The sequence below is a fragment of the Rhipicephalus microplus genome, chromosome 10 (assembly GCF_043290135.1).
Source record: "Rhipicephalus microplus isolate Deutch F79 chromosome 10, USDA_Rmic, whole genome shotgun sequence".
Classification (NCBI taxonomy): Eukaryota; Metazoa; Arthropoda; class Arachnida; order Ixodida; family Ixodidae; genus Rhipicephalus; species Rhipicephalus microplus.
This window is the reverse complement of record NC_134709.1, coordinates 2,533,980-2,553,657: the sequence shown is the minus strand read 5'-3', so window position 1 is coordinate 2,553,657 and position 19,678 is coordinate 2,533,980. Positions and strand designations below refer to the sequence as shown.

The 19,678-nt window shown below is 46.1% G+C and overlaps 1 protein-coding gene across 5 annotated transcripts in view; it reads left to right on the top strand.

Annotated features, from left to right (window-relative positions):
* The window catches only part of LOC119167678 (metal cation symporter ZIP14-like), a 107,041-nt gene that overhangs the window by 24,606 nt on the left and 62,757 nt on the right, over window positions 1-19,678 (top strand). For all 5 annotated transcript variants that reach the window (XM_075876072.1, XM_037419198.2, XM_075876075.1 and 2 more), the window contains exon 3: window positions 14,079-14,248. In XM_075876072.1, coding sequence (XP_075732187.1) covers window positions 14,079-14,248 — 170 coding nt within the window. The remainder of the gene's footprint in view (window positions 1-14,078; window positions 14,249-19,678) is intronic.

Genomic DNA, 19,678 nt, shown 5'->3' with positions numbered 1-19,678 from the left:
AACGTCAAACTTTGCATTGCTTTGCACAAAGCTCGACAAAGCCTGTCCTTAAGTGTCGACGCGTAAGTAGAGCAGTCTGCCGGCGCCTCCTCGTCCTCGAGCTGGCATTGAGTGACGCTGGTGACCGGATTTGCCAACTCCCTTCCAAAATTTAAGAAGGCGAGCGAGAAACCAGTTGAGCAACTCTCGGATGTTCGAATAGCGAACGCGAGCTCACTCAATTGGTCTGCCCAATCCCTTTGACTTTCGGCAAAGGCCGCCAACATCGGTTTGAGCATGTGATTGACGCGCTCCGTCAAATTGGACTGGGGATGGTAGGGTGAAGTGGTGAAGTGATCAATTCCGAGTTAGCGGCACCTGACAGCAAACACCCGGGCGGTGAAGTACGAAGCATTGTCCGTGATGAGCCTTTCCCGGAAGCCGAACCGGCAAAACACTTCCTGCAGCTTCTCAAGCACCGCTCGCGCTGTCACCTTCTGAAGAGGGAACAATTCCACCCATTTTGAAAAGTGATCAACGACTACCATCAGGTGAATGAACCCCTGCTTACTTCTGGGAAACGGTCCCATCAGATCGCAGGTGGCCACTTGCCACGGACGCTCACTGACAATCGGTTTCATCAGACCGGGCGGTTTGCCACCCCTTAATTTTAGCGTTTGACAGACGCGGCAAGAATGGCAATAGCGAAAAATGTCTCGCTTTATGCCGGGCCAGGTCACAACGCGGCTCAGTTTTGCAAAAACTTTCGAGCCACTCAGGTGACCGGCCATGGATTCGTCATGAGGGGATCGCAACAGTGCGGCTCTCAGACTTTTGGGCATTACCACCTTAAACAGGTCGATGGACTCGTGGTCAGTGGCTATATACTTCAGCAGGAGCCCGTCATGGTCCAGCAAGTATGAATTTGCCGGGGACTCAGCGACACACACTGGTTCGAGCCCCCTATTTGCGCCCGCTGCAGGGCAAGCAGCGTCACGGTGCTCTGTCTCGTTGAGACAGCCGCTATCGGGGCCCGCTGCAGGACAAGCAGCGTCATGGCGCTTCATCTCTCGTCGCACATTTCCGTCGCACATTTCGCGACAAAACGGGTCGCTTTGCTGGGCCTTCAGAAGCTCTTCTCTGCTGAAAGCGACGCCCATTCTCCCAAAATGGGGGAGTCTGGTATCGCGCCCACTCAGGACCGCAGCAACAACCGCTTGAGTCGGCGTCACGTATTCGCTCTCGGCCTCCAGGCCTTCGGAAAGCTCCCCCGCTCGGCCGCTTCGCGGTGCGCCGCTTACCTGGTTAGCAGCCAAGTTTTGTCCGCATGGGCACTCACCCTTCTCGCCGAACGGCGACGAAGCTGCTGTTTCGCCCCCGACGCTTGCATGTGGTAAGGCACCGCTAGCGGCTGTCGCACTAGGATCAAGGTTCTCGGCAGACAATGGGGCACGAGATAGCGCGTCAGCTACCATGTTGGTGCTCCCCTTTCGATACTGCACTGAAAAGTCATAGTGCTGTATCAGGAGAGCCCAGCGCGCCAGCCTGCCGGCAGGCTCACGGAGCCGCATCAGCCAGCTGTGTGCACTGCGATCCGTTTGCACCACGAATTTCGTCCCATCAAGATAGACGTCAAATTTCCGCAGTGCAAACACGATGGCGAGGCGCTCTTTTTCAGTCACTGAATAATTTTTCTCCACAGAGACCAAGGAGCAGTTGGCAAAGGCCAATGGCTGCAACACGCCCTCGTATTCGTGTAAGAGAACAGCTCCTAAACCCAGATCGCTCGCATCAGTTTGTACAACGAACGGTCTGGTCAGGTCGGGGAGCTTGAGCTGAGCTGTCTCCGCTATGGCATTAGACAGTCGGCAAAATGCCTCCTGCTGCTCAAGTCCCCATTTTCACTCAGCAGACTTACCCAAGAGTTTGCTCAAGGGCGCCTGCAGTCGGGCACAGGACGAAATGACGGAACGGTAAAAGTTGACCATTCCTAAAAAGCGGCGAAGGCTACGTACGTCCTTGGGCACGGAAAAAATCGAGAATAGCTCGAAGTTTCTCTCAATCTGGCTCTATGGAGCCTTCGCCCAGCGTAAATCCGAGTAACTGAACATGGGTCTGCGCGAATTGGACCTTAGCGGGATTTAATGTCATCTCGGCGGTCCTCACCCTCTCGAATACATCGGCAACATGGCCCAAGTGCTCTTCCAAGGTTCGTGAATAAATCACGATGTCGTTGAGGTAGCACATGCAGTATGACCACTTTGCTTCTCCGAGGACGCGGTCCTTGAGTCTGAAACGTCACAGGAGCATTGCAAAGACCAAAGGGCATACGAGTAAACTCGAACAACCCTCTGTGGGACGTGAACACAGTTTTACACTGGTCACGGTTACACATCCGGACCTGTAGGTAACTTTTAGAGGTGTCAAGCATGGTAAAGTACTGTGCATCACTCAGGTTACCTACGATGGAGTTTATCGTGGGGAGGGGATAGGCATCCTTACGAGTCACTCCATTTAGACGGCGATAGTCGACGCAAAGGCAATGACTGCCAATTTTCTTAGGCACCAACACAATTGGAGACGCCCAGGAGCTAGACGAGCGGCGAATAATGCCAACCGCAAGCATGTCGTCTAGCAAACCATCGATAATCTGCCTGGGGTTACACTTCAAAGGAAGCACTTCACCAGTTTCGATCACATGGCTCACTAAATCGGTGCAGCCAGGTTGATCGGTGAAGAGCTCGTCATACTGACGTAACAGTGTCGAGAGACGAGCCTTCTGTGCATCATCCAACTGAGTCGCGCTGGCGACCAAAGGATGTAGTGCCTCTTCGTGTCGTGTCAGTCGATCCACACAGGTGTTTCGAGCCGATGAGCGCGGAACGCCAGGGTATGACCCCGGAGTTGGCGCAAGACACTGTTGGTTCCGCGCCTCTCGTTCCCGAAGGGGACTGTGAGAGGGCAAATGCGTTGAGCAGGGGCTTGGCCCCGAACTCTGCGCAGGGCAGGTTTCCGAGGCTTCTGCGGCAAAGGCAATGGTAAGCGCCGGCGGGCTGATGAACGGCTTGAGTTGGCAAAAAGGGCCATCACAATAGCCGCCATTCGCAATGTCCACAACGATACCAGTTTTAAGGAGGAAGTCCCGACCAAGAATCACTGGAATAATGAGCCCTGGAAAATGAACAAGACGGCAGCGTCTCATTTGATCTCCCCATCTGACAGTCAACCTTGCAGCGCCTGCCGGGTGGGCCACGCCTTTCGCAAGGGTGTATGTCGTTCGGCTGTTCCGAAAGTGCACTGAGTGCTTCTACAAGTGCGACAACACCTGTTCGCCGAACAGCAAGGCGCTAGCGCCCGTGTCCAGCAAAGCTGAAAATTCACGGCCGGCAATGGTGACCGGAATGAATGGCGCGTGCGTATCAGCAAGAAAAGTGCTTGCCCTGCACGCAGAGGGAAGATGCAAAGGTGGGGTCGCTCGTGCATTCACGAACGACCTGGAAGTCCGTTTCCCTGCCTCGCATGAGGCCTTGATCCGGTGCATTCCCCTGCTATCTGCCCTCGTTCACGGCAGCGGTAACAGCGCACTCCATCACGGTCTGTATTCCCAGATGGAGCAGCCTCGAGCTGTCGTGATCGGTTCGCTACATTATCGCAGGATACGTTTCTGCGAGCTGCACCTCCCACATTACGTTGGGTCGGAAAGCTCCCTGTGTGGAGGTTTCAGGTGGAGCAGCGCAGGCTTGCCCGCCTTTCATGCGTAAGGGCCGTTCCACGCGCTTCCCGCACAGTCGCAACGCACGTGCCGGGACCCGTACCGCATGCAAGCGGGGGACAAATAATCCGATTAGCGACGTGGCGGAGGGTGAAAAAACGTCGCCAATTGGCACAACAGTGCCAGCCAAAGACGAAGGTGAGGACCGTTTTTGATGCTCGCGCTTTCTGGTTTGAAACTATTTACGGACCTTAATTTTAAACGCTTGACCTTAGTTAATAAACGCATCAAGGACTCAACACTAAATGTGTACTATCAACAATATTAATGATAACTAGCCGACAATGATGCCAACAAAAGTATAGGCAATGTTAGTTGTAATTTAAAGTAACATTCACATTAAAATTACTACTAATAAGATCCCGTATATTTTCCTTGGAATTATTGCCAGTTAGTGCTTATAAATATTGTGTCAACAAGTGTGTGTTCTTGAATGTCGCGCACTCTCGGAACATACTGTCGTGGTCTCTAAATGGTCCACAAAACAGGAACACTTCGGAGAACGAAAAATTCTTTGTACAACAAAAAATAAGCTGTATACACATTAAATAGTGAATAACCGGAGAATTTAAACCAAGGTCCCTGGCAGACACTACGTCTCAAAAAAAAAAGTATTTACAATTTCATCACTGCTTGACTGCCTGATGGCCTTGATGTGATTGCTTCAGTGTCGTAAGTCTCTTTGTGGTCTGTAAAGAACGATGCTACCGAAGCATGACCGTCCAATGCATCATCAGGTTCCCATCGTGTCTAGTAACCGTCGCGTCAGCAACACGGGGGCTGCACCGCTCGTCCTCAGATGCACGGCCCGCGGGGCATAAATGCAGAACATCTGCGCCGTTTTAGGAACAAGGTCTCGCTGTGCCATGCTGGTTGTCCTCCTGGTCATGCCCCTCAATCCATAATGCCTGGGGCACTTGACCAGGAGCTCTGCTGGTGGACTCGGAGTGAATGGCTTGCCGTGACCATTGCATGCCTACTCCAATCCGGTCTTCCTCTCTTCTCTGCCGGCCACGTCACTTTTCATGCACCTTCCTCAACCTTTGCTTCTGTGTGTTCTTTTCTCAACTCTGCTTCAATGTATGATCTTCTTCTTTATTCTGTATATATCTGTGATGCTATGATGACTGGGAGACGTGGCCTGGCTCATACCCCATGTTTTTTCCATTCTCACTTCTTCATCCTCTGCCTTTACCATCAGTCACTGCCTTCCCACGTCACAGGATTCCCCCTCTCCTGAAAGAATGCGCGAGCTACAGACTACAAAGCATCAACAAGTGGAGTCTCATAATAATAATAATAAAAAATGCCAGAAAATGGAGTAGTTCTTTGTCACATGGCAGTTCTAGGCACTTGCACAAAACATTCACAGGAAAGGCAGTCGGGTGATATCTAGGACACCCCAGGTGGGCGAGGTTGCTGTTGCGTTCTGGAGAGCGTAACCATGCCTTGAACATGGAAAATAATGATGACACAGCCTGGATAGTCGTGAAGAATGAACGAAGTTGGGAGTCTTTGTAGTGTTGGAAGGTCGGAAGTCTCATGTGTTGGATTCTGAGTCATGGCTGCGACAGACGCTTTGCTTCTATAATGCGTGCTTCTTGACAGATTGTGACGGCATGATGCCCGAGTGCTGGCGGTGGGCAAGAAGTGCTTGTGCATCTTTCTTGGTGTTTTCCGTGGTGTTGCAATCTGTGTAATTGCAGGTGCAGAGAGCGTCTGTGGCAACGTTCCTTCATCCGGAAACCTCCCATGTTTTGAAATGGTTCTTGGATGAAAGATCTTATTTTTCGATATTGTACAAGTGGCAAGTGTGCTTCCGTTGAAGTTTTCGTTGGTTGTTGCTCTTTTTTGGTTTGGTGATAGCGCCGTGAAAATTGCAGGTGGTCATCATCGTTGAATGAGCAGGCGCTGTCGGTTGTCCCAGCGTTATTAACGAATGGGTTGCAAGCATGATTTGTGTCAAGGAAAGCAGTAGATGCCCTTTCATTTTTATCAGTGAGACTTAGGTTCAATGGTGACTCCGTACTGTTTCGACTTTCGTTCGAGCTCCTGAAGATGACATCGTCACAAACATGGTTTGATGTGCTTCCAATTCTGAATGTTTGTTTCTGTGCGGCAGAATCGAGCTAAGCGTTCTTGAAGTAACATTTTCGGAATGGCAGGGGCTTCACAAGGTATCTGGCGGATATTTCAGGTGGTCTGTTGCATATAGAGTGATATCCTGAGGCATGCGATGAGAGTGACGAGCACCAGAAAAGCTATCCTATAAACCGGACTATAGGTCGATGGGGAATACAGGTCGACCCCCCAAGTTCAAATTACCAAAAAAGAAAAAAAAAAAGGAAAACAACTCAAACTTGCCGAATAACATTTATTTGCGAATTGGGCGCACCGCACCCTGATCGTTGGAGCTCCCCTCAACCACCATCGCAACTGTTTCTATTCGTCAGACGAAGCACCACTGTCTTCTGAAGACGAGAGTTTGTCGCTGGCCGCCTCCCACAGTGCGTTGTATTCCGTGCCACACAGCGAGTTGCTGATGAAACATTTCTTAAAAGCATTTTCCACCATGGAATCTGGCAAGAAACACCAGGCGGAAAGCACCCAGCCACAAACAGTCATGAAGCCACAAACATGAAGCCACAAACAGCCACAAACATGAAGTTTTTTCCAACAGGTTACACAGCCTACCGCAAAGACCGTAATACGCACGGTGGGGGTGTGTTCAATCCGATTCGAGACGGCATACCAACCGTACCAATACAGGGGGCAGATAACAACTCCGAATCGGTTTGGTGTAGAATAACGTTTTCGCAAGGGAACGGTTTAGTTTTAGGGTCCTTTTATCGGCCTCCTGGTAACTCTGGTGTGTTACCTTTATTTAGTTTGTTTAAAACCATTTCGGCTCTTTCCTCCGAACCAATTATGCTGGCGGGTGATTTTAACATGCCCAATGTCGAATGGTGCAATTTTCGTCCAGTTGAAAATAGTCGGTCAACACTTCATTCTGCTTTTTTCGAGCTTACCAGAGTTTATGACCTTTTCCAGTTTGTTCAGTTTCCAACACGACTGGGTTCGGCAAGTGATAGTGTCCTGGACCTTCTTTTTATGAATCGTAACAATTTAATGAAGTCAGTTGTTCTAATTCCAGGCATATGTGACCACGATGTCGTTGCGGCTACCATAGAGTGGAAAAAGATAGAAATCAGTAGACCTCGTTCACGATTCACGAAAAGTTTTCGCATATGATAGAGGCAGGTTTGATGCCATCAATTTTGAACTGGATACATACCTTCCGATGTTTATCCAATGCTGTCAGTCCAATGACGTTGAAATATTGTGGGGGTTGTTTAAAGAAAAACTGTTGTCTCTGGTAAACATTTATGTCCCATCGAGAATTGTAACTGCCAATCGTCGTGGTGATAAACCTTGGATTACCAAAGATATACGTGCGTCAATTAAGCGTAAGGCTCGGGTGTACAGAAATTATTGTCGCATACGCAGTGCTGATTTATTTAGTAAGGTTAAAGCATTAGGCTCTAGCCTGAAGACACAGATAAAGCTGGCGAAGCGCGAATATTTATCGTCCCTTAATGGCAAAATCAAAACAAATCTAAAGGAAGTCTGGCGTTACGTTAAAAGTAACAAAAAAGACATCAGTGGACTTCCCTTTATCATGCACAATGACGAACTACTTAGAGATGATATGAGTAGAGCAGAATGCTTCAATGCGTATTTTCAATCCGTTTTTTTCTCCGCCAAGCTCGATATCTCCCGTTACGACACTCAGATCGTTACCAGCTATGAATGATATCATAATAACTGAATCAGGTATAAGAAAACATTTGAATAGGCTGAATCCCCAGTCTGCGCATGGTCCCGATGGTATTTCAGACCACATACTAAAACGATGTGCTGATCATATAGCTCCATTTCTAGCTGCTTTGTATGAAGTATCGATAAGGTGTGGAACATTGCCACGAGAGTGGAAGTTAGCCAATATCACGCCTTTGCACAAATCCGGCGTCCGTGATAATGTATCTAACTATAGACCGGTATCGCTAACCCCCGTTTGTTGCAAGACACTGGAGCACATAATCTATTCTTGCCTTATAAAACACCTTCAAGATAATAATTTTTTCACTCTGTCTCAACATGGATTTCGCGCAGGCCTTTCGTGTGTTACACAGCTAACCAAATTCGTACATGACATCGCTTCATCATTCGACCAGGGCATTCAATTGGAGGCTGTATTTTTGGACTTCAAAAAAGATTTTGATGTCGTCCCCCACAGTCTTTTGCTTCTTAAGTTGTCGTTTCTTGGTATTCCTAAAACCCTCATAGACTGGATTAAGGATTATCTCAGCGGCCGCAAGCAATGTGTTGTGATAAATGGTGTGTCTTCATCAACAGCTGATGTACTGTCCGGGGTGCCACAGGGGTCGGTCCTGGGGCCGCTTCTGTTTTTGATTTTTATCAATGATTTTCTACTGGGTTTGAAATCAACAGTGAGGCTTTATGCTGATGATTGTGTTTTGTATTGCCCAGTCAAGTGTTTTGATGACACCACAGTACTTCAGTCTGACCTCGATAAGATTGTGTCTTGGTGTGCTCAGTGGCAAATGAGTTTGAACCTAACTAAATGTTGTCATGTGCAATTTAATATAAAAAAAAAAGGTAGTATTCAGGTCTTATTACTTAAATTCCTGCGCAGTACAAAAGGTAGATCAAGTTAAGTATCTCGGCGTAACATTCACGGCAACACTAGATTGGAGCAGTCACGTAGATCTAATCACAGCCAAGGCTTCGCGCTTAGTTCATTTTTTCCAAAGAAACTTCAGTGACGCGCTGCAAACACTCAAGGAAACCCTGTATATTACAAATGTGCGCCAAATTTTAGAGTATGCTTGTGTTTCTTGGGACCCTTTCACGAATGTACTAAAAGAAAAGTTGGAGAGGGTGCAAAAAAGGGCTGCTAGGTTTGTTACAGGAAACTACGATTTTAGAATAAGGTCTTCTGGAATTCTTCAGGCCCAGGGATGGGAACCCCTTTGTGGACGATGGAAAGTTCAAAGACTTAAATTTCTCTATAATATATATCACGGTAAGACTGGGCTAAATAAAGAGCGGTATTTAAAGACGCCTAGTTATATGTCCGAACGGAAAGATCACTTATATAAAATTAGAGAATATACCTGTCGATTGAATGTCCTAAAATACTCTTTCTTTCCAAATTCTATTAGTGACTGGAATGCGCTAAAAATACCAATATTCTCTGATTCTAATTTCCTAACAGTCATTGAAACAGCATTTTGAGCTGCTGAAACAACCCATATATTTAACGTTGGCTTTGTACTTCTCTTGGTTGTTGATTTTTTATATGTATAATTACTGCTTTCGTTGTATAATCCTGTGTTTTGTACTTTTGTTCTAATGCTGTACTACAAGTGTTGATTTCTCCTGTATACTGTAATGCACGATTTATTTGCTTTTAATTTTGCTGTTTTGTATTCTATTTTCTACTGTAACCCCCCTACAACAATGCCCAATGGGCGATGTAGGTACTTGTAATAAATAAATAAATAAACAGTCGCAAGCGGAGGCCTCTGTGGGCGGCCCGTCGGTGTCTTCGGGTTGTCGCCGGACATCCACTTTTGGTACTCCAGCCCCACTCGGTCCTTGAACAGCTTGTTTAGCACAGCATCGATCGCTTGGAGGGTGGACGTAATACCACCTGGTATCACGGCAAGGTTCGTTTTTCCATCGCCCAGTGCGCGCTTCACAGCGTCGGTTAAGTGACCACAAAACGCATCTAACACCAGCATGCTGCAAAGACACAGCAGTGCTTTCCAAAAGAACTTGTTTTTGGGCTAGTTGGGGCATACTTGGTGCAGAAGACTGAGACACAAAAAACATATCGTGAAGCAGGAAGAGCAGAAGAGAAGAAAGAACAGTGCCAACTACCAGCTGTTTAATGACCGTCTAAGAAACGCACAGGAAAGAAGACAAAATCGCGCTTGCGTTCACAGCCAACAAAAATCGCACAGCCTCATGATCAAGGCACTAAGTTATCCACAAACTGCATTTCTGTTGAGTACAACACAATAGATGTATCATTGATACAATTGGGCCCTTTCTTTTTGATAAAATAGGCTTCCAAGAGCTCTCTAGCTGTTTGTTTTTTGCCTCTACCAAGAATCACCGTTTTTTCAAACATTGGCACACTTCCGCAGGCTTTACAGTGCACTGGAAGATGCGCATGATCACTTTTGCCTAAACTATTGGCATGCTCCCTCAGTCTGTCATTAATGCTATGCCTCATTTGACCGATATAGAACTTGCCACAGCCTAGGGGAGTCCCATATACCACGCCTTGTGCGCAGCGCTTAAAAAGTCTTCTGTGTTGCTTCTAGCAACCCCTTTGCTCATCGCATGCGATACGCGGGCACAATTGAGCAAGTTTGTTGGGAGCTGAAAAAACGACTGGAACACCGTAACGGGAAGCCACCTTCTTGAGGTTATGGCTCACACGGTGTATATACGGGACCACCTCAGGCTTAACCCGCTCTCTCTCCTTCCACCACGGAATTCTACCACGGAACTAACTACGGACTGAGGGTAGCCGGCCTTGGAAAGTCTTTGAAGTTGACGCATAAAGCTAGCTTGCATAACATGCTCACATGATCTACGTAGTTCCAACTCTCAGCAAAGTAGAGCGATTTCACGTTTCACAGTCTTTGAATGCACTGAATCGTAAAGCAACAATTCCATCTTACTTAAACAGTTGGTAGTTGGCGCTGTTCTGTCTTCTCTCCTGCTCTTCCTGCTTCACGATATGTTTTTTGCGCCTCAGTCTTCTGCGCACAGCAGTGCACCTAGCTGACGGTTCCAGACTACTCGTATCCATTCGAGCATCATGGCCTCGTCCATGTATCCCTTTTTGTTGACGCGAACGACAACACCGGGTGGGAACACTTCCTTCGGCATTGCCTTACGTTTGAAAATGATGAAGGGCGGAAGCTTTCTACCATCTGCCATGCATGCCATCATGACGGTGAAGTGCGAGTGCTCGTTGCCAGTGGACAACAGCTTCATATCCTTGGCGCCACGTTGCATGATCGTGGTTGATGAAGGCATGTCAAACCACATGGGTCTCATTGGCATTGTCAATCTGCCCCATAATGTAGTTCTGCTCCCGAAGCCAATTCACGAAGCCCTGAAAGTTTATATGCTTGTCCTCAAATTGTCTGGAAACTTCTGGCAGATGAATGTGTGCCACCGGAAAAAAAAAGCCTTTGCGTCTCATGAATTGACGCACCCAAGAGATTGGTGCACAAAACTCTTCTCTCGTGAGCCCATTTTCTCGAGGGAGTTCCAAAGCTTTCTTGAGAATGGTGTCCACAGTCACTGGCAGCAAGCACGCATGAACTTCCCACACATAGTTCCCTAGCATATTTTCCAGCTGTGGATGAACCGCACTTCACCCACGAAATGACATTTTTTGAAGATTGCACATCTGCAGCTTCCCTTTCTGCACCCACCAATAGTGCACGCTTTTTTTTTATACAACAAAGCTGCGCTGAGCAGCCATATTCCCATTCGCTTCTGCGAACTCAACAACCTCTAGTTTAAACGCAGCTGAGTACTGTCTTCTCGTACTGCTACTCATATTCAGTGAATGAAAAAAAGAACACTAAAAATGGAACACAATGTCAAGCGGAGCGAGAACTTGGAACAGATCGGAGGCAAATCACGCCACAAAAAAACAGACACGAGAGAAAAAAACAACAACCTGCTATTGGATTTGAATGCAAATATGGCCATGTCCAGCTTCTCATGCACATGCAAGCCACATGTTGCCAGACAGCGGTGCACTGTCGACTGGACACCGCTATATAAGACATGGGGCGACTTTAGCTCGTTGTTTCATTGGAAATATCTCGACTTATATTCCGGTTTATACGTAACTTGACGCAAAAGCAGATGGTAGCTTACATAAGCAAGACGAAGAGTCAAGTACATAGGGTGCTTGTATAATGTCTTGATTTGTATATTGTATGGAAGAGATTAGCGTTGGCGATATTTGTGCAGATGCGAAACCAGGTGTAAGGTTGGGCCTTGTAGAAAAACGGCCGGGATGACTTTCTATGAGCAGATGGCTGACTTCGCCTGATGGGAATCGTAAACTTCGGCTCTGTGCTCGAATTCGTGAAGGCTGCATATGATTGTGATTACTGAATTCGAATGCATCAATATGGCTGGTTGTAATCGAATCTTTATTATAGTCTTGGACTTGCTTTTGCTGACGTTGCTGATGTTGATGTGGAACTAATTGCGGTGGGAGGCCTTCTTGAACATCAGGCCTGTTTTCTTGACAACTTGATGTGGGGTCCAGACAGCAGCTGGTAGTCTGTGGGGTGTTGTCATGCAGTTCGGGCAATGAAAATAATGCTTCAGAGTTGACAGAAGGCTCTTCAGAAGCTTCTTTTACGCTGTTCACTGCGAGGGGCTCTTGCGCCGGGAAGTGTGCGACGTTCGATGCGTTTGAGCCTCCTGTTTTCCTTAGATTGTCGATTGTGTATGCGCTGGATGGTGATGCATGAGCGTGTGCGGAAGGAGCATGGCTTGACAGGGTATTTTCTCGATGCATAAGCTCGTCTATCGTGAACTCGGCGTCCTTATGAGACAATCGCTGAGCGTAAGGAGCGCTTGAAGAGCATCGTGATGAAGAACCAGGTGGTAAACCACGTATGACAGACTAAGAATGAAGGGCATCAATTGGGTGAGCAACGTCTCGTGTCTTGTGCTGGAGCGACAACTTTGAAAATACCGGCCTTCGGGAAGATAAACCTGATGGAAAGCTATGTCCCTTGAGTAAAGATTGTGCACTGTGACGGCCGAGTGTTATTGTCTCCAGACGGTTGGTAATGAGAAAGTCCTTGTCGTAGTCGTTGAAACGGGCAATCATTTCTTTTCTGATATTTTGCCACAATTTGTTGTGTTTGAATATGTGGGTGCGGTAAGATTTGCGTGCCTCACCAGTAACGTAGTCGCTGAAATTAGTAACCATCTCCCGTTACGACCAGGATGCAGCGGTGGGGTGGAGCTCGAAGAGGTTGAACCAGTCTTTTACGGGTCCGTCGTCTGCTGATCCGGTGTACTTGGGGATGTCAGGGTCAGCAGATGGTTCTGACATGATGCTGGTCGATGTGTAATTCTAGGCTCCTATACGGTAGTCCATGTACGCTCCGGGTGTTATGCGGAGAACTGCGTCGTTGATGAGCGACTGATGAAGGAGCTGGCAGGTCTTCATCCCATCCACTTGTGTGACGCTATGATGACTGGGAGCCGTGGCCTGGCTTATACCCCATGTTTATTCTATTCTCACTTCTTCATGCTCTGCCTCTACTATCAGTTACTGCCGTTCTACGTCTCATACCTTCAGTGCTACCCTTCTTTTATTTTATTTCTTCTCCCTCATTGTCTCTCTCTTTTTCCCACAAGACCACATACTACTTATGAGACACATAGATGCAGCTGATGCGGTCGCACCAAAGCAAACATGTGTACATTTATTGAACTACTTTTGTCGACGATGTTCGGCTCGTCACGAGGGGCTCGTGAGAAAGGTTCCGTGGTGCTGTCGCCCATGGAGCAGCCGCAGGAGACGTTGATCTTGATTGCCGCCCCAATGCTGAAGAGACTTTTTTGTGGCCACCTTTCCTTGCTGCTAGGTGGCACTTTCACACTAACCATAATAATGATGATAATGATGGTAAAACTGCGCGAGCACGGTGACGCCTACAGCTCGGCAGCTGTTAAACTTACATGCAGCCTATCCGAGAGACACTTGTGTGCCACAAAGCACAAACGTCTTTACAAGGTGGTAGCACCCTTACCGAAAAAAAACCCAAAAAAACTAGGTTTTAAATTTCCATTTCTTTCCTCCATTCATAGTGAGGGTCTCATTCTAGAAGACTTATTGTCTTGAGGTAGTATGCGAGGTATTATTTGTCTGCTGTCAGCTTGTAATAAGATGATGCCAATTGACAGGCAGAAAAGAAGTGTGTCCACGCTCGCCGTCATGGCTACAGACAGTGTGACTGACGGCCCCACTTAATGCACATACAAACTCAATAAAGGGAATGACCGCCACTGTGGCTGTCTTGGTAGAGCATTGGAGGCGCTATTCTAAGTTACTACAGTGCTACAAATAACGTTCCTTTTAATTTTCCTTGGCATCATTGTCTCTTGGTTTTCATCAATCTTGTTACACCAAGTACTTTGTTGTGCACCATGGAAACTGGAATGATGTGCCATGCAGTGTGGGGCTTTGGCATGCTGGCCGTGCTCATCATCAGCTGTTGCTCGCTAGCGGGCCTGGTTATAGTGCCTTTCCTGAGCCATGCCCTGTACCACCGCATTCTCATGGTGTTCGAGGGCCTGGCTGTGGGCTCCTTGCTGGGCAGTGCTGTGTTTCACTTGATTCCGCAGGTGAGTCTCGCCTTAGACATATTTCAACAGTACCTAGATAGAACGATGTAGTACTTTGTTTTATCGTGAATTTGCTAAATTGAAATTTCGCTCTAAGGTGTTGTCAAAGGCTTCTTTTAAAGGGCAGCTCTGCGGCACTTGTTCTTTCATTCAGCAGCATCACTGTTGCTGAAGAAAACATAACTGATAGACAGGAAAAAAATAAAGTGAGGGAAAAAAAGAGAAAACCCCCCAGATTGAATGAGGTTTGAATCCTGCACCTGTAACAGAGCCAAGTTGGCACTTGAAACTCATCTGCAAAAAGACACTGTCGCAGAAACAAGACGAGACAAGCTGCGTTCGATAAGAAGGAACAGCAAGAATCTTCTTTTTTTATTTTTCTTTTAATGTGCATGCTCTTTGTGCCCCTTGTATTCTTCTTCTTCTTCTTGTCTTTGGTGAGTTTTAATAGCTTCCGGCCCGCATGAAGTTTTGTTGTCCTCATTGGAAACAACCTTCAAGTTGGTAGATATGCTGTACAGGTCTCCGAATGAGTTTTCCATTGGTTTTTAAAAAGGCAGGAACGTATCTTCCCATTGACTCCTGAATAAACTTCCATGACTTTGGCCAGGTTCCAAAGTGATATAGGAGTGCGTGAACCAAGCAATACGATGTCTCCTTGGTTCACTCTCGTTTCTTGTTTACTTGCGTAAGCTTGCTCTCTCAATTCCTTCAGATATTCCTTGTTCCATTTTTTCCACCAATCTTTCATGACGTTTTGCCGCTTTCTCCAGATTTCGTCATTGCCAGGAAGTCTTTATTTTCCATCTATTATGTCAGCTGGTACAATAGGTAGCGGCTTATCTGGTTCGTTGTATACATAAGTTAACGGCCTGTTCTTAAGCACCGCTTCAACTTCAGTGGTTATTGTTTCCATCTCTTTCTTGGTTAGCAGTCTCTTTCCGATGACTTTCTTTATTGATGATTTCATGCTTCGTATTATTCTTTCATAGAAGCCTCCTCTCCAAGGCGCTTGTTTGGCGATAAACTTCCACTTTATTTTGTCTCCTTGGTTAGCTCTTCTAGATAATTGTTGTAACTATTTCAGCAAACGATTGATTTCTCTGTTAGCTTTTCTGAACGTCCTTGCGTTGTCACTATATATTGTGCGACATGAGCCTTTTCTCGCTATAAATTTTCTGAATGCATGTTAGAATGCTTCTGTTTTACAGTTGTCGACAAGTTCGAGATGTACAGCTCTTGTTGTTGCACACACAAATACTGTGATGTACAGTTTTGTCATGCCTTTCACGGCGTCTTTTATAAGCATCGGGCCTGTAAAGTCTACACCAGTCACTTCAAATAGTTGACGGTGGTTTACTGTGTCAGCAGGCAGGGGTGCTGTGTCTTGCTTAATTGGTTTAGCATTAAATCGTTGATACTTTAAACATCCATGAATAACCTTCTTCACCAGCTGTCTTTTTTGGATTATCCAATATTTCATTCTAAGCTGCGACAGTGTTGCACTGACTCCTCCATGCAACGCGAGCTGATGCACATGTCGTACTAGCAGCTTTGTAGCAGCGGTCCACTTTGGTAGCATAATTGGATGTCTATTGTTGTACGTCAGTCCACTTTGAGACAGACGACCCTTGTACCTTATTAGTCCTTGTTCATCTTTAATGACTTCTCTACCACAAAGAAACATCCTTGTTGTCTTAATCTTATTGCTCTTGTTGAGTATAATATGTTCCCGTATCTTTTGTTGCTCCAATTTTATTATCGTCGTCTCTGCCTTCTTTAGTTCCTCAAAACTCATATCAGCGATTATCTGCTTCTTTCTTATAATCTGTATGTATCTCAGAACCCAAGCTGCTACTCTGAGCAATCTTATACAGGTTCCATACTTCTCTGCATCGATCACGATTGGAACTGACGTGTATGTGTTTGTTGCATAACATTCACTACTCTCACTGTCTTCTTCCGTTTCCGTCTGCCCTGTGGTTTTGTTTTCCGTAACAAGCCACTTTGGACCATGCCACCATAGGTCCGACTGTATCAAAGCCTTTGCGCTTACACCTCTGGTAGCCCCGTCACGGTGGTCTAGTGGCTAAGGTACTCGGCTGCTGACCCGCAGGTCGCGGGATCCAATCCCGGCTGTGGCGTCTGCATTTCCGATGGAGGCGGAAATGTTGTAGGCTTGTGTGCTCAGATTTGGGTGCACGTTAAAGAACCCCAGGTGGTCGAAATTTCCGGAGCCCTCCACTATGGCGTCTTATAATCATATGGTGGTTTTGGGACGTTAAACCCCACATATCAATCAATCATTACACCTCTCGTCATGATATCAGCTGGGTTCGCTTCATTTGCAATATATTTCCAGTCTGATAGCTTCGTTTTCTTTTCTATCTCCTTCACCCTATTCTCTACAAATGTGTCTCGTTTTTTCTTTCCGTGTAGTCAACTAAGAACAATGGTCGAGTCAGTCCAGTATCTTGTAGCATTTATATTTCTGACAAATCCGCTTCTGACGTATTCAGAAATGCGTGCAGACAGCAACGCAGCCATCAACTCAAGTCGTGGTAACGAGATTTGCTTCATTGGTGCTATTCTTCCTTTTGCAATTAGTATTTCAGCATCCTTTTCCTCTCGTAGTGATTTATCAAATAGGCCGCTGTTCCGTATGCATATGGACTTGCATCTGAAAACAAGTGAAGTTCCGTGTGAATAGGCTTCTTTTTTTGTCTTACATCAAACCATCGTGGTACACTGAACTCTTGAATCAATTCCAGCTCTTTAATCCATCTCCTCCAAGTCTCCGTTTCATCATCTGGCAGTGAGTCCTCCCAAGACATTTCTCGCTTGGCTTGTACCATGAATGGAGTAAAGATTCTCAGAGGATCGTATACTCTTGCAGTGAGCTGTAACATTTGGCACTTCGTTAGCACACCGCTGGTATCGATGTCTTTTATGTCAAACGATGGTAGGTACAGCCTATCTTCCTTGAAGTTTCATCTGATGCCAAGGACCTTTATTTCAATGGAAGCCCCGAAGCTTGGTTTTTCCTCTTTCTTTATGTTTAGTAGTAATCTAGGCTCATTTGTGTTGAACTTTCTGAGAGTCATTGACGCCTCTTGAAAAATCTTCTTTGATTCCCAGTAAAGTTTTTCGGCTTCCTTGGGTGATTCGTCTCCCATTATTATGTCGTCAACGTACATGCTTCTCCTCAGCTGTTTAATCGTCTCCGGAAATTTCTCCTCCAACTTGCTGAAGTGGTGCTGTATTGTTGCTGCGAGCAAGAAAGTACTGGGGGCAGTGCCAAACGTCACCATTGACGTGCTCCATGTTACGATCTTCTCATCGCTTCCACTCAGAATTTTATCCCACCAAAGGAAACGCAGCGTGTCTCTGTCTTCCTTATGTACTGAAATCTATAAGAATGCCTTCTCAGTATCAGCTGTCATTGCAATGCGATGGTGTTGGAAGTTCATCAGCATGTGCACGAGATCACAATTGAGATTTGGTCCAGTTTCGAGGTTGTCATTTAGAGATGACCCTTTTGTGGACGATGATGACTCATCAAATACTATTCTTATCTTTGTTGTTTGACAATCTTCCTTGATGACGGCTTGAGGCAGCATGTAAAAGCAGTGTGCCCTCATTGGTGCCCTTTGTTCCTCGGTCACTTCTGCTACTCCACTAGTCAAGTACTCTCTGATGGCATTGTCGTAACGTCGCAATACACTTTCGTCTTTCCGTAACATACGAGTGAGTTGCTTCAATCTGTTCATTGTGACACCCTTGTTTTCATCAAACTCCATGGTATCTTTCCACGGAAGTCATACTGAGTATCTTTTCTCTTCACACTTTAAGTTCTTGCTAAAATAATCCATCACACTCTCTCCTTTCTTTGCGTCTTGCTCGGTGCCCTTTATGCCGATGGTTTCTATGTCCCAGAAATGCCTTAGCTCTGTCTTTATGTCGGACTTGTCCACTTCAACGTGAAGTACCATAACAGTTGACCATTTCATTAACGTTGTGGCTAACTTAGTTTTGCCCTGCACCGTCCAATCGAATATGATCTCTGTTGCTGTCAGCTTCTCTTTCAGTTTTCGGTTGCCGCCTGTCATTATTTGCCAGTACTGGTCTGATCCAAACAAGGATTCAGATTTCTCTGCAGTCTGTGCATAAAATCGTTAGCTAACTTTAATTCGTCATCTCCATACTTCTCCTTCAGTAAAACTAGCAGGAGCGGTATTTTTTCTTTTGATATAACGTCAACCTCGAGTGCTTCCAACAAAACCTCTTCGCCACTATATGTGCTTCTAAGTCTGACTTCAACTGAATGCATAGTCTTTTCCTCTTGTCCTTCTCTGAAAGAGCCTATGGTCAGTCTTTCTTTTCCTTTTGATCGTGCAACCAAGCTTTTTTGACAAGCTCTGAAGAATGAATGTTCTTTGGCTACCAGTGTTTAACAGATCCTGACAATAGTACGACTTGTTTTTACCTTCTGCTATTGCCATTGCAGTCTGCAGAAAAATGCTGGATGATATATTCGTATATTGGCAGGTTGACCTTTGCTCTTCCTGATTTTCATTTTTATTTTTACCTTGAATAGTTGCTGTGCCCTGCCCTGTGAGTTCTTTTGCTCGGCGCATAGACATTGCGAGCCTTTTCCGGCATATCTTGCATCTTATGCTTGCCTTGCATATTTTGGCGGTGTGTCGAGGCCTCGTGCAATGGATGCATCCATGAGACTCTTTTAGCTTCATTTTCTTCTCTTCATATGGCATATTCTTTCTGCAGTCATCAGCATAGTGGGTATTAGTCTCACAGAATATGCAAAACTTTGCTGTGGTGTTCTGAAAATTAACGATTCTTTTCTGTTGCCTACTGTAAAATTTGTTGCTGTGACTTTCCTTGCACTCTACCAATTCCTCTCTGCACTCAACTTGGTCTTCTGTATACATCATCAAGTGCTTCAGAGTTTCTTCATGATGTTTAGTTGCATTCTGATCTTGATCTGAAGACCTACCAGCCGATTCTCTTTGTTTCAGTTGTAACTCCATGTGCATCTCTGCAAAGATCTTTTCAATACTGGTAGTAGCATCGATGCATAGGACTCAATTTTCACGCCTAAGGATTCCAGCCCACGTGTGGGCACTTGTACCTTGTCTGACAGTCCTCTCAATCCTTCATAGTCACCGCAGCTTGCTACTCTACTCAAGTTAGTTAGCTCTTTCATGTGCATTTGTATAAGCGCTTCGTCTTTCTCGTATCGCTGCTTGAGCATGTCGATAGCTTTCAGATGATTGCTGTCTGAATATCGAAGTCCCCCCACGGCGGATGCCGCTCTCCCGGTTAGTGATAACAGTAGGTACGTGAACTTTTCTCGTTTAATTCTGTTCTCACGTGAACAGCCGATTCAAACTGACACCAGAATCTCTGCCA